Source organism: Lepidochelys kempii, chromosome 27 (genome assembly GCF_965140265.1).
Source record: "Lepidochelys kempii isolate rLepKem1 chromosome 27, rLepKem1.hap2, whole genome shotgun sequence".
NCBI classification, from domain to species: Eukaryota; Metazoa; Chordata; order Testudines; family Cheloniidae; genus Lepidochelys; species Lepidochelys kempii.
Genome location: NC_133282.1, coordinates 4,084,576 through 4,096,878, shown reverse-complemented (window position 1 = coordinate 4,096,878; position 12,303 = coordinate 4,084,576). Strand labels below are relative to the sequence as shown.

The 12,303-nt window shown below is 38.3% G+C and overlaps 1 protein-coding gene across 6 annotated transcripts in view; it reads left to right on the top strand.

The window, feature by feature from the left end:
• GPATCH8 (G-patch domain containing 8) overlaps positions 1–12,303 on the top strand; it is a 78,996-nt gene that overhangs the window by 28,142 nt on the left and 38,551 nt on the right. For 3 of the 6 annotated variants that reach the window (XM_073326078.1, XM_073326082.1, XM_073326080.1), the window contains exons 1-2: positions 936–1,016; positions 8,261–8,278. Coding sequence is in view for 1 of the 6 variants with exons in the window: in XM_073326077.1 (XP_073182178.1) it covers positions 942–1,016 (75 nt within the window). In the remaining 5 variants the exon portion in view is untranslated. Of the gene's footprint in view, positions 1–935; positions 1,017–2,088; positions 2,124–8,260; positions 8,279–12,303 lie in introns of those variants that run through there. The other 3 variants (XM_073326079.1, XM_073326081.1, XM_073326077.1) reach the window with 2 other exon arrangements.

Here is a 12,303-nt window from a genome sequence, read left to right as displayed (position 1 = left end):
ATTTGAGCATGAGCTTTCGTGAGCTACAGCACACTGTAGCTCACAAAAGCTCATGCTCAAATAAATTGGTTAGTCTCTAAGGTGCCACAAGTACTCCTTTTCTTTATAAGCAAACTGTTACACTTTATACATGTCTTGGCAGGCAGTGCAGAGGAGGAAATGGTAGGTAGGCAGAGAAGCCCTTCTGCCAACCCCTGGCAATTGAGCTGTCATTCTGATTAATCTGCAGGCAACAAATCAGCCTCTTTGGTAGCCCTCAAGGTACATTGTACCAATGCGACTCTGTCAAAAAGGGCAGCTATCATGGTGGTTGGATACACAAGAGAAGAGATATGGCTTTAATCTGGTGACTTGCTTTAGAGAACAAAATCTTGCAGCCTTTTGACTATGACCAATGTCAGGTTTCTGAAGTAACTTCCCATAAAATATTGGAGATGGTTTTCTGCTCCTATTTTCTATTTGAAATAATGTGTATAATTTTGTTTTTGCTGAGATTCAATTTCAAGCAGTTTAGACTCATCCAGTCACAGATTTCAGTGATGCATTCCATCTGTGGCCTATGTGGACTGTATCTGTTGTATGTAAGAGTCATTTTAATTTTACTGTGAATTTAATCCTACAATATTTCTTCCAACTCAATGTTTCTTAGGATCAGCATTTTCACTTACTTTACTAAAAGTAGCACGTGGTGTCAGTTTAAATAGTTATCTGGCATTCTGAAACCTTCTTAGTTTATGAAGGTCATCAATCCAGCATAGCTGGGATTACATCAGACTGTCATTTTTACGTCCTAATTATTTGAGTCTTATTTAATCAGTTGATTTCTTTTGCTGTCTAATATGAGTTTGGGGCTCAATTTATATTATGAGTGGGAATTACATAGTTTTGGGAAATGTCTTGATTACCATAGAGAAATAACAAAAAATATTCTTCTTTTGCAGGGTAATCACTTTGATCAATATGAAGAAGGACACTTGGAGATTGAACAGGCATCTCTAGACAAGCCAATAGAATCGGTAAGATACACATATCATCACCGTCGGCCCACCAGCAAATTAGACAGTGATCGGATGGGACTTGATGTGAATGCAGTTAAATTTGACAGGACCAGTGTGTAAATAGTAGTTCAGGGATATTCTTTTCTAAGATGCTTGCATGTCCTGCATTAATGTTAAGTGGGCCTGGGCTTCAATCTTTAAATAGTACTTTTTATAATCTAGGTTACTGTAAAAATAGTTCAGCTTGATATTTGAGAAACTATTTGAAATAATACATTATTTATGGCAAGTTAGTTTGCTAAATATTAAATTTTGTTGAGAAGTTAGTTTATTTTTGTGAACCTAATGAAAGAGGAGTAAAATGTATTTTGATCCTTTTAGCTTACATTTCCTGAATAGTCAGATGACCAACTAGTGTATATAACAATTTAATAAATGTTAGAACTACCATTAGCAGTGAAGAGAACTGAATTTTAATTGATATGCTTCAATAATGATAAAATCTGCCCGAAAAATTATCTTTCACATAAAACAACATTCCTGTGTAGTTTTTAAAAATGTCATTTTACTTTGTTGAATTAGGTATGGCAATTAATAATATCAAACTGTAGAATGGGGAAAGGTTCAATTTTTGGGTAGCTTTTCTTTTAAGCTTCTGAATCTTTTAACTTTGCACAGTATCACTTGCTAGTCTCAGATGTACAGTAACATTTCTTCTTACGCTGCCTAAATTTGTCCTGGGGGTTCAGCATTTAACATTAGTGCTTAGATGCAAATATTCATCTATAGTCTTAGTGGAGTGAAACCTGTGATTGGGGTGAGGGAGGAAAAAGGGAAGCTTACTGGTGATCTGATTTAGGCTCAATTTTTATTAAAGATTAGCACTTTTCAGATAGCTTTTTCCCTGAAGAAACTAAAATTGACTCTGAAGTTTCATCCCTTTAGTGTGCATTTTTTAAACTGTAGTGTTAGCAAAGGATCAATATATATTTGCATCCTATGTAGATTGGTGTTGTGTGTGTCTGTGTGCGTGTTTAGATGTTTACAGAAATTTACACAACTTGGGGTGTTCGACATTTTTCTTCCGCAGCAGTTGGCCCATATTAGCTAAGCAGCCATGATCTGGTTTGTATTGCACGGTCTGCCTTTTTTAATTTCTTTAGGGTTTCCTTTCCCCCTTCTTATTTCTGTTCTTCTGGTCCAGTGAACACTGCATACAGTACCTATTGTCTTAATGTGCTGGCATGATGCTAGATTTAGGCATGGCAGTAATTGATGACGCATGAGATAATGCTGCAGAGGGGGGAATTTGCATTTGATGTTCTGCTGAATAGTTCAATCTTGTGTTGTGACATGAGAATCTTTACTGACATGCCAAGCCTACTTCCCTATGTAAATGTCATGAGAAACAGCTAGAGTTAGCATCTATTCCATACCACGTTGGGGATTATCATTAGACAGATTATTCAAACGTTATCTACAGGCTAGACCAAGATCTCACTTTTACAAGTGTTTGTTTTTTCCAGAATAGAGGAACAAAGCATGTGGGTGACAAATTAAAATACTGCATGTATGTTTAAAATTTAAATCTCTTCTGGCCATTATTATGGAATAGTCAGATATACAAAATTATACAGAAAATGTAAGTACATCATATGCCCTATCGTACACAATGCCTAGGATGATAGTCACTGGGTGACCAGTGTATATGATATTTGGCTGCAGTTTGAGGAGTTTCAACAGCAGCAGATACCTTTGGTTAAATTACAGCACAAGTATTTATTATTCTTACATACGCTGTAGTGCAAATATAGGGACGTTATCAAATCTAAATACTTTAACTTGGGCAGGTTTTTATTTTAATATATAAAATGTACACAATTCGAAGTCTCATGACCAATAGTAAAAAAACGCATTTAGTGGAGAAGACAAGAAGATGGTCTGCCTGTTTGGTGTGGGGGACCAAAAAAATTCAGAATAATTCCTACCCTACCACCCAATTGGTTAAATTTTTTTCTTCTGTCTGTAGAAAGATAGGCTTTAAAAAAAAAAAAAACCACAAAAAAAACCAACCACCCGCATTTGGGAATTCGGGAATTGAATTATGTTGCATCAGAGAGAGAGAAATATATTCTGTAGAGGACAGACTGCTAAAAAAATTCTGTTTTGTGATCTGTTGGGTCAGGTATCTGTTTATAATAAAATATTTATCTCCCCAAAAATATTTAGTGACCAGTTGTCTGCTGTATGGTCATAGTATATATCAGAGGACTGGCTAGTAATTATTTTTGGGGAGAAAAGCTTTTTAAAAAATACATTTTTCTATGGAAACAAGAATTTTTTTTAAAAAAAGGGGATAGCCAACCTAATTTTAGATTAGGAACCAAATTTTACTTTTGAAAAAGATGGATCATCTTTCTGTTCTCTCCACTAAATATGTTGTTTGTGTTTAAAATAATCTACAGCTATTAAGATTAATATAATTTGTTACATAAACTGAAATTATTAAAAATTGCTTAAGCTCCCAAATTGTTTAACTGAGTATATTTGTAATCTTTACAATTGCAAAATTACAAATACATTTTAAATAAATGGGAGTGGGTTTTTTACCTGCTAAAACCAGAGTTTAGGGTTCTGTGTTCCTCCTGCAAGAGTTGGATCTCATACCTAAAGCAGCGTGGGGCATCAGATTTCTTTCTCTGCTTTGGGTGTGTGTTATATTATTTGGCTCTTCCAGAAGAGAGAATAACAACCATGAACTTAGATCATGAGAGGTAAGTAAAAGGAAATAATTTTAAATATTTAGTTTTAAAATGTGCTGTATTTGCAATTTTGAAGTTTACCAATTTGTTGTATTAATGATTTATGATCTTAAACAATTCTCTGTTAGTGTTTCAACTCACCTTTTTGCAAAGAAATTTAGTGGTAGCCGCACTAAGAACCCATTCCTGCACCATTGAAGTCAATGCAAGTTTTGCCATTCGTTACAATGGAAGCTAAACCTGAGCCTCTAAGTGTCTTCATCAGTAAAGAAAAAAAGAGAACCTGTTTTTAGCAGTGAATGTTAAAGCATTTTTCAGTTAAATTTTAGGGTTAATATAGAGAATTTACAGAATTAAAGTACATCCTATTAAAAATAAGTGGGTTTCTTTACAAGATTTTCAGATCTTCTAGGAGTCTGAAAACTATTTGAAGCCTAGTAATTGTAGACCACTTTTGGAAATGCCTAGGGAAAATGGCTTTGCTTGGAGCATACATTTTGGAGTATCACTGCTGAATTTAGATCCATCTCTGCAGCATTATCTGTTGAGAGATGCTGACTGTACTGCTACAGCATGCAACTCGTGGCTGAAATCGCTTAGGTTTGGGAGTCTACAGATCACTACACTGGTTAACTGTTTTGAATGACTGTACTGCATATTTTAAAAAAGCAGTCTGCAGCAGCTGGTGTCCATGGAAATCCTACATTGTACTGCTAGTGTAGGCCAAAGATGTCTCTGAACTGAGGCATGAGGAGAATATAATGATGAGAATATAATTCAGGTATTTCTTCTTCGGAAAAGTAGGATTAGAGCAAGTGGAAAGCAGAATTAGAGGAAGCTAGTGGCTTGGAAGTCAGAGGTAGAACAATAAAGGTAAAGCCTTAAGAGGACTTACATTTCCAAAATGTTACAAGTTAGTGAAATGATACCAAGATTTATTTTTCCTTCAAACCAAAACAGGAAAATATATTTATAATATTTAATTATTTGAAAGGTTTTTTATTAGAAGAGATTCTTTAAAGAGAAACAAATTTTTGTTGGGCTAAATGAGAACCAACTAGTCTACATTTCATAAAAGGGAGAAAATATTCAATATAGATTTATGCAAACGTGCAAGTCATTGGTCATATTTACAAATGAGATGGCTATGGAATTGGAATCAGATTTTTTTTAAATTTAAAAAAAAGCAACAATGAATTTGTTCTTTAAGGCGGCAGATCCTACTTCTTACAAGACTGTTGTCCTGCTTTAAAAGGTTCTGGGCGCTCTCAGCTCCTCCTCCTGAAGTAAATGGGAATTGTTGGCATTCAGAACCGTTTGTTTTGAAACAAGCAGTCTGATTTTCAGCTATGTAATGAGCTGCGCACATTCGATTTGAAACATTGTAGGACAGTGCACTATTTCTAGGTTATGGACTGAGCAGTTACCAAGTATTGCTGCTGATTTACTAGAATCCTTGTTGTCCTTAATGTTTTACTAAGGAAGCTTGTAGACAGTTCTAGTTTTTTGTCGTGCTAATACAACTTCAGGAGTTCAGTATTAGTCTTAGCCTGGTCTACACTATATAGCTAGTTTAACGTAAGCCGCTTATGTTGCCCTAATTATGTCCATGTACACACTATAGCCTTGTCCTGCTGATGTAAGTGCCCTACTACACCAACATAACTCCGCGAGAGGTAGGGCTTACGTCGATATAGTTAGGGCAAGGCAGTGTCTGTGTAGACACTGCTTTACTTACATCTGCTGTTGACTGTCTTGTCAATTTCACAGCTCCAATATGGAGCTGTGAAATTTACAAGAAAGCCCAGCTGGGAATGGGGGGGAAGATGGGCTCCCAGCAGGAACCTGCACAGAGCTGAGAGTGGCTGTAAGTCAACCTAACATAGGTCAACTTAAGTCTGTAGTATAGACATGCCCTACACAAAAATCCACTGTCCTCTCCCACTACACACAGTATGCAGAATGTCAGAGTTAAATCAAGTTGTCATTGTCAGAGGTTGGAAGTGAGACTGCACATCATTCACTTACTCTTAAGCTTCTTGTTAGTTTGTCCTTGTCAGAACTAATGAATATCCTTTTCCTATATAGTTCTGCGCAGTTGTCTGAGGAGGCTCTTTAAAACTCTGCTGGGGTTCAGATTCCAGGTGTTACTTGCTGAAGATGACAGTTCAGTCCTCTCCTCTAGAAGTCTACAATAGCTTCTGAAGTTGCCTTTTGTCACATGGCATATTTGTGCAGATCTGTGGACTCCACTAGTTCCAAAGTATAACCTGATAAGGCTGCTGATTTGACATTTAGCAGTAGCCATATGTGGACAGCGCTATAAATAATATGCGTCTTGAAGCTGAATGGTGTAGCATTACTGTTTGTCTTTTCTCTCTAGTTTTCGTTGTCATCTGTAGTGAGCTATAGGTTTTGTGTTGGGAATCTTTACAACCTTTTGTTTGCATGGGTTCACCCAGTGGCATCCAGTCCTTGCTTATAGGTAACTTGATACACAGTCAGCACAGCTTACAAGCCACTCAAGAGATGTATGGTTCTTGTTTATGCTGAAATCAGATTAATAGTATAAAAGGAATGTCTCTGGGGCGGCGGGGGGGACTTTGGGAGGAGAGGAGGTGTTAGGCAAAATTAGCGTTTGGCATATTTGTAATAGTTGAACAGTTCAACATCTTCTTGTTGTAATTGTTAGTTACGATATTCCTCACACAATGCCATCAAAACCCTTTGTGTCATTTCCCTTGTGTACATGTCAGTTTACATCTGCCAGGGCCATTGCTGGAGACTCTTACTGCAGGAAGCATGATCAAGTATCATTGGTACATGTGAAAAGTAATTAAATAAGGCCGTCTTGTCTAGTGTTTACAGTACAAGACTGCGTTGGGAACTCTGGGTTCTGTTCTGTGGGCTCTCAAGGACTAGTTGTGTCCTCTTGGATATGTCACTTGAGATAAAATTTTCAAAAAGGGCTTAACCAAGTGACAAGTCCCATTGACTTTCAGTGAGACTTAGGCTTCTAAATTATGTAAACCAATTTGAAAATGTTATGCTTAATCTGTGTCCCAGAGTTCTCCATCTGAAAAATGTGAATGATCTCTCTTTTGTTAGAGCTTTCTGATCTTGGGATGAAATGTGCTGTATAAGAGTCAAAGTAATGTTAAAATAGTAGTAAAGCACATGAAAAGATACTGTAAACCATTCACTAATCTGTTACAGTTATGTGACACCACATCATTGGTTAAGAGGACAAATAGCATGGCTCCTGCATACATAGCTGGCTGGTCCTGCTAAACTGTCTTGATTGCCTGGGGGTTCTACTGTATCATTCTAGTCAAAAGCATATTGAGTGATTTTGTTGACTTGGCTGACTTGACAGCTTTTAATGTGACTCTCACTTCTGAGGTCCTTGTAGCATAGCCAGTGAGTTATAAGAGTAATGTCTGCATATGCTCTGAGGAACGAGTTGTTTCCTTGGACTGGCCAATGGCATGTTTGGGAACTGGCACACATGCTCAGAAAAGTACAGAAAGGAGGAGAACTACTACAAAATGGGGTTGATTTATTCAAAGGGAATATCAGTTCTTGACACCAAGAGGAGGAACTCTGTAAGTAAAAGGGATTTTCCTCTAGAGATGAACAAAGTTAATATATTATTCCAGAAAACGACCACAAGCCAGCAGCCTGGCTGCGATGCTTTGTGCTGCTGAATGAGAGATTCTGATCTGACTAATAGTGCGTCTCACTCTAGAGGCCAATAGGAGCTAATAGCAGTGCAACGCTACACTAGCACCACTCCCATCTGTGACCCGTGCAATTCAACCTCTCGTTTTAAGGGCAGCATTTAACCGGCGAAGAGCGCTCCTGCCGGCCTCCCTTAGCCAGAGCCATTGTCGCACGGAATGAATGTAGAATGAAGGGACAGATGGAAAATGGGAGGGGATCATTAATCTCTTAAATTCCAGTGGGGCCTACACGCTGAATACCTGACCCTTCGGAATGTTATCTTCACAATAGCAACAGAAAATGTGCCATTGCAGCTGCCTGTTTTTAACTATCCAGCAGTTTCACTGCCTAGTCGATGCCAAACATTGTGTTTAACTAATTTTACATCAGAAGCTATATATACAAGCAATGCTATTGGGAGAAAATGCCCCCTTTTCCTGGGAACTGACATGCAGTAAGATATAAGTTTATTGCAAGTTGAAAAACATGACCATCCTCTTGAGTGGGTTTGTAAAAGTGGTGCTAATGTGTATAACTCTTCTGAATCTTTCTTTTTTCCCCCTTTAACATTTGTTTACCTCTTCACTGTGTCAGTCACAACACCACTCTTGAATCTCCCTGCTGGTCTTGACTTGTTAAATTTATTTTATGCTCTCACTCTTCTTTAATAAATACATTACTTGCAAGCAGTGAATTGAAAACAAAGCAAAAGAAAAACTACCATTAGTGATTGGACAGTTTCTTACTTTGTGTTACATTTAACTGTTCTTTTGACAGCCCAGTTTTTAAAGCCAGGTTCGTATGGAAATGCTTTCACTCCACTTGCACTGCTTTTGGAAATAGCAAACTGCTTCATCTGTCTGTTTATTTTAGTGCATTCATGACACAACTCAGTCAGCACAATGTCTCATCTCCACTTAACAAACTATTGTACGGCAGTTCTTGTCCTTCTTTAAAAATGCAGCCATTTATGTCAGCATCAGCTTTTTAAATTTGATTCCCATAATCCTTTGTCAGATTCAGTTAATATGTTCATGTAGAAGGAACAATTACAATGTAATAGCCATAAAAATGGGGATCTGTGGCCCCATTTTACAAGAGGAACATGCAATTGTTGTCATTGTGGCATAAATGGTCTGCAGCAGTTACTCTCACAGGTAAGTTCTTGTAAACCTTAAAGTCTAAAACGCTCTTCCATGGTGTTCATAGTTGGAAACCATATTTGTTGTTCGTTTTTCTCTTTCACTCATATTGATTTAAATATTTATATCTTGGCATATTCTTACTGCTCCTCGTTTTTCAATGTAGAACTAACTACTGCTTCATAGAGAGACCCCATAGTGTGGGAAGGACATTGTTGTACACTCTTGTCTTGAAAAAGTTAGTGAGACTAAAATGTCTTTTTTTACCTGCAGAGCAAAAGAAAAAGGGCTCTAGTCACTAGAATTTTTGGGGGGAGTAGGGTGGAAGGGGGAAATGCATCCAGGCACACTGTAAATCTCAAACTCTTGTGCTCTTTAGGTCTGATACACCAGTGGCATTCACATTATTCAGTCATGTACACCAATGAGTGTGTAAAACACTGCTGTTCTGACTTCTGGGTTTTTGTTTAATACTTCATTACTGAATTAAACTAAAATTGTAGCATTTTTATTAGCTGACTTTTGGATACAATGCATCATTGTGTCACAACCAGACAACTCATTACAATTCAGGATATTCTGTAATATCCTGAGTTGTAATGGGTTGCATAACTAGAAGAATTTATGACAATGAACTGTATGTTGAGTTTAAAGACATTTTTAAAAAAAGGCTCTTTAGGCAATCCTGGAAATTACAGGCCAGTAAATCTAATTTCAGTACCAGGCAAATTGATTGAAATTATAGTGAACAGAATTATCAGATAAAAAGAACAGGAGTACTTGTGGCACCTTAGAGACTAACAAATTAATCTCTAAGGTGCCACAAGTACTCCTGTTCTTTTTGTGGATACAGACTAACACAGCTGCTACTCTGAAACCAGAATTATCAGATGAACATGATACACTGAGGAAGAGTCAACATGGCTTTTGTAAAGGGAAATCATACCTCACCAATCTGTTAGAATTCTTTGAGGGTGACAACAATCATGTAGACAAGGGTGATCCAGTAGATATAGTGTAGTTGGACTTTCAGAAAGCCTTTGATAACGCTGCTCACTGAAGGCTCTTAAGCAAAGTAAGCAGTCATGGGATAAGAGGGAAGGTCCCCTTGTGGATCAGTAACTGGTTTAAAAGATAGGAACCAGAGGGTAGGAATGAGAGGTCACTAGGGTCCCCCAAGGATCTGTACCAGGACCAGTGCTGTTCAGTTTATTCATAGATAATCTGGAACAGGGGTACACGGTTAGGTGGCAAAGTTTGTAGACAACACAGAATTACTTAAGATGCAGTAAAAACTGTATTATCCAGCATGTTACCAACCAGAAAGCTCTATAAAGTGTCATTTCTGATCTTCAATAGGGTCCGGTTGGCACAGGGCTGGCAGGCTCCCTACCTGACTCTGTGTCGCTCTCTGAAAGCGGCGACATGTCCCTGCTGCTCCTAGGTGGAGGAACGGCCATGGGGGCTCAGTGCACTGTTCCCGCCCCGAGTGCTGGCTCCACAGCTCCCATTGGCCCTGGCCAACTGTGGCCAATGGAAACTGCGAGGGTGGCGCCTGCAGGTGGAAGCAGCGCGGAAAGCCGCCTGACCACACCTCTGCCTAGCAGCAGCAGGAACATAATCGCTGCTTCTGGGGAGCCGCTCGAGGTGAGTGCCACCTGGATCCGGCACCCCAAAACCCCTTCCGCACCCCTGCCCCGAGCCGCCTCCTGCACCCAAACTTCTTCCCTCTTAATTAACCGGAATTTTTGACTTAGCGGCACCCACCATTCCCCAGCATGCCGGATAACAAAGCTTTTACTGTAGTTAAGTCCAAAGCTGACTGCAAAGGAGATCTCACTAAACCAGGTGACTGGGCAAGAAAATGGCACATGACATTAAATGATGATAAATGCAAAGTGATGCACGTTGGAAAACATAATCCCAACTCTGCATACAAAACGATGGGGTCTAAATTAGCTTTTACCACTCAAGAAAGAGATCTTGGAGTCATTGTGGATAGAGCTCTAGAAACATCTGCTCAATGTGCTGTGACAATCAAAAAAGCTAACATGTTAGAAACCGTTAGGAAAGGGATAGTTAGATGAAAAAATATCATAATGCCACTATATAAACCCTTGGTGCACCCACACCTTGAATACTGCGTGCAATTCTGGTCGCCCCATCTTGAAAAAGATGTATTAAAATTGGCAAAAGTTCAGAGAGAGGCAATGGAATGATTAGGGGTATGGCACAGCTTCCATATGAGGAGAGATTTAAAAGACTGGCACTGCTCAGTTAGAAAAGAGATGACTGGGGGGATATGCTAGAGGTCTGTAAAATCATGTAAAGGAGTAAATATGACTTTCTCCACACTATTCATCACACATGAAGCAGGGGTCACCCAATGAAATTAATAGCAGATTTAAAACAAACATCAGGAAGTATTTCTTCACACAACAGAGAGTCAACCTGTGGAACTCTGCCAGGGGATGTTGTGAAGGCCTAAAGTATAATTGGGTTCGAAAAAGAATTAGATAAGTTCGTGTAGGCTCTTAGCCAAGATAGTCACTGACTCAACCCTATGCTCTTGGGTGTCTCTAAATCTCTGACTTCCAGAAGCTGCCCCTGATGGCTGGGGATGGATCACTCAATAAATTGCCTGTTTGGTTCATTCCCTCTGAAGTGTCTGGCACTGGCCATTGTCAGAGACAGATTGCTGGGCTAGACAGACCATTGGTTTGACCCAGTATGGCTATTCTTATGTTCGTTCTTGTATTTCGTTTTCTGTGACGGATTCTTTTGCAAAATGTAATGAACCCTTTTTCTTTAGTCCCAGTCAAAAGCTGACATTTATTGCTGGACCAATACCTTTCAACTTACTTTATCATGAAATAGCTCTTTTTCTTTAGGAAGATGAGACATTATGCTTATTGTTTCCCCTACATGCACTAATGGTTCCTTGCTGTTAACTTATTGCTAGGCCTGTTTCATTCTAACATCTTAGTATTTTTGTTAGAGTATATGTGAAATGCATCACCCAGTCTGTGCTTGAGCTCATTTTATTTTATTTGATTGATTTTTTTGTTTTGTTTCACTAACCTCACTGTTTTTATCAGTTTAATATTGGCTGCATGCTAGTTTATATATATACATATATATAAAAAAAACCCAATCAAGTCTAGCCTGGATTTTGCTATGATTGTGTTTTGGTTTCTAGTGGTGGGGCAGTCTTGCACTTACAACTTACTCAGTATTCTAAAAGCCTGACACAAAAACAAAATGACTAAACACAATGTAGATTTTCTTTACAAAAACAATCTTAAAGTGGTGCTGTCTAGGTGATGGATATGATTGTATAAATAACTTGATTTTATGCTTTTTAGTGTCAGTTTTTTTTATTGGTACAATTTATTTTCTCCCATATTGCTTTTTTTATTTTAAATGTTATGCACAAAAGTTGCCCAGAACACCATCAGAAAGTGACCCTCCCCAAGACCCCGTCCCCCTTGAAAAATGATAGCCAGCAATTTTTTGACATTTGTCTTCCCTTTTATTGGGCATCTGTTGCCTTTTCAGTAGCATTTTTTTGCATGCACATATGTAGAAAATCTCTTGCTCGTCTCATGTTTAAATGTCAATGGGAAGGGAAGAATATATTATTGGAATATTTTTGGTTTGTTTTCTCTGTTCTGTCTA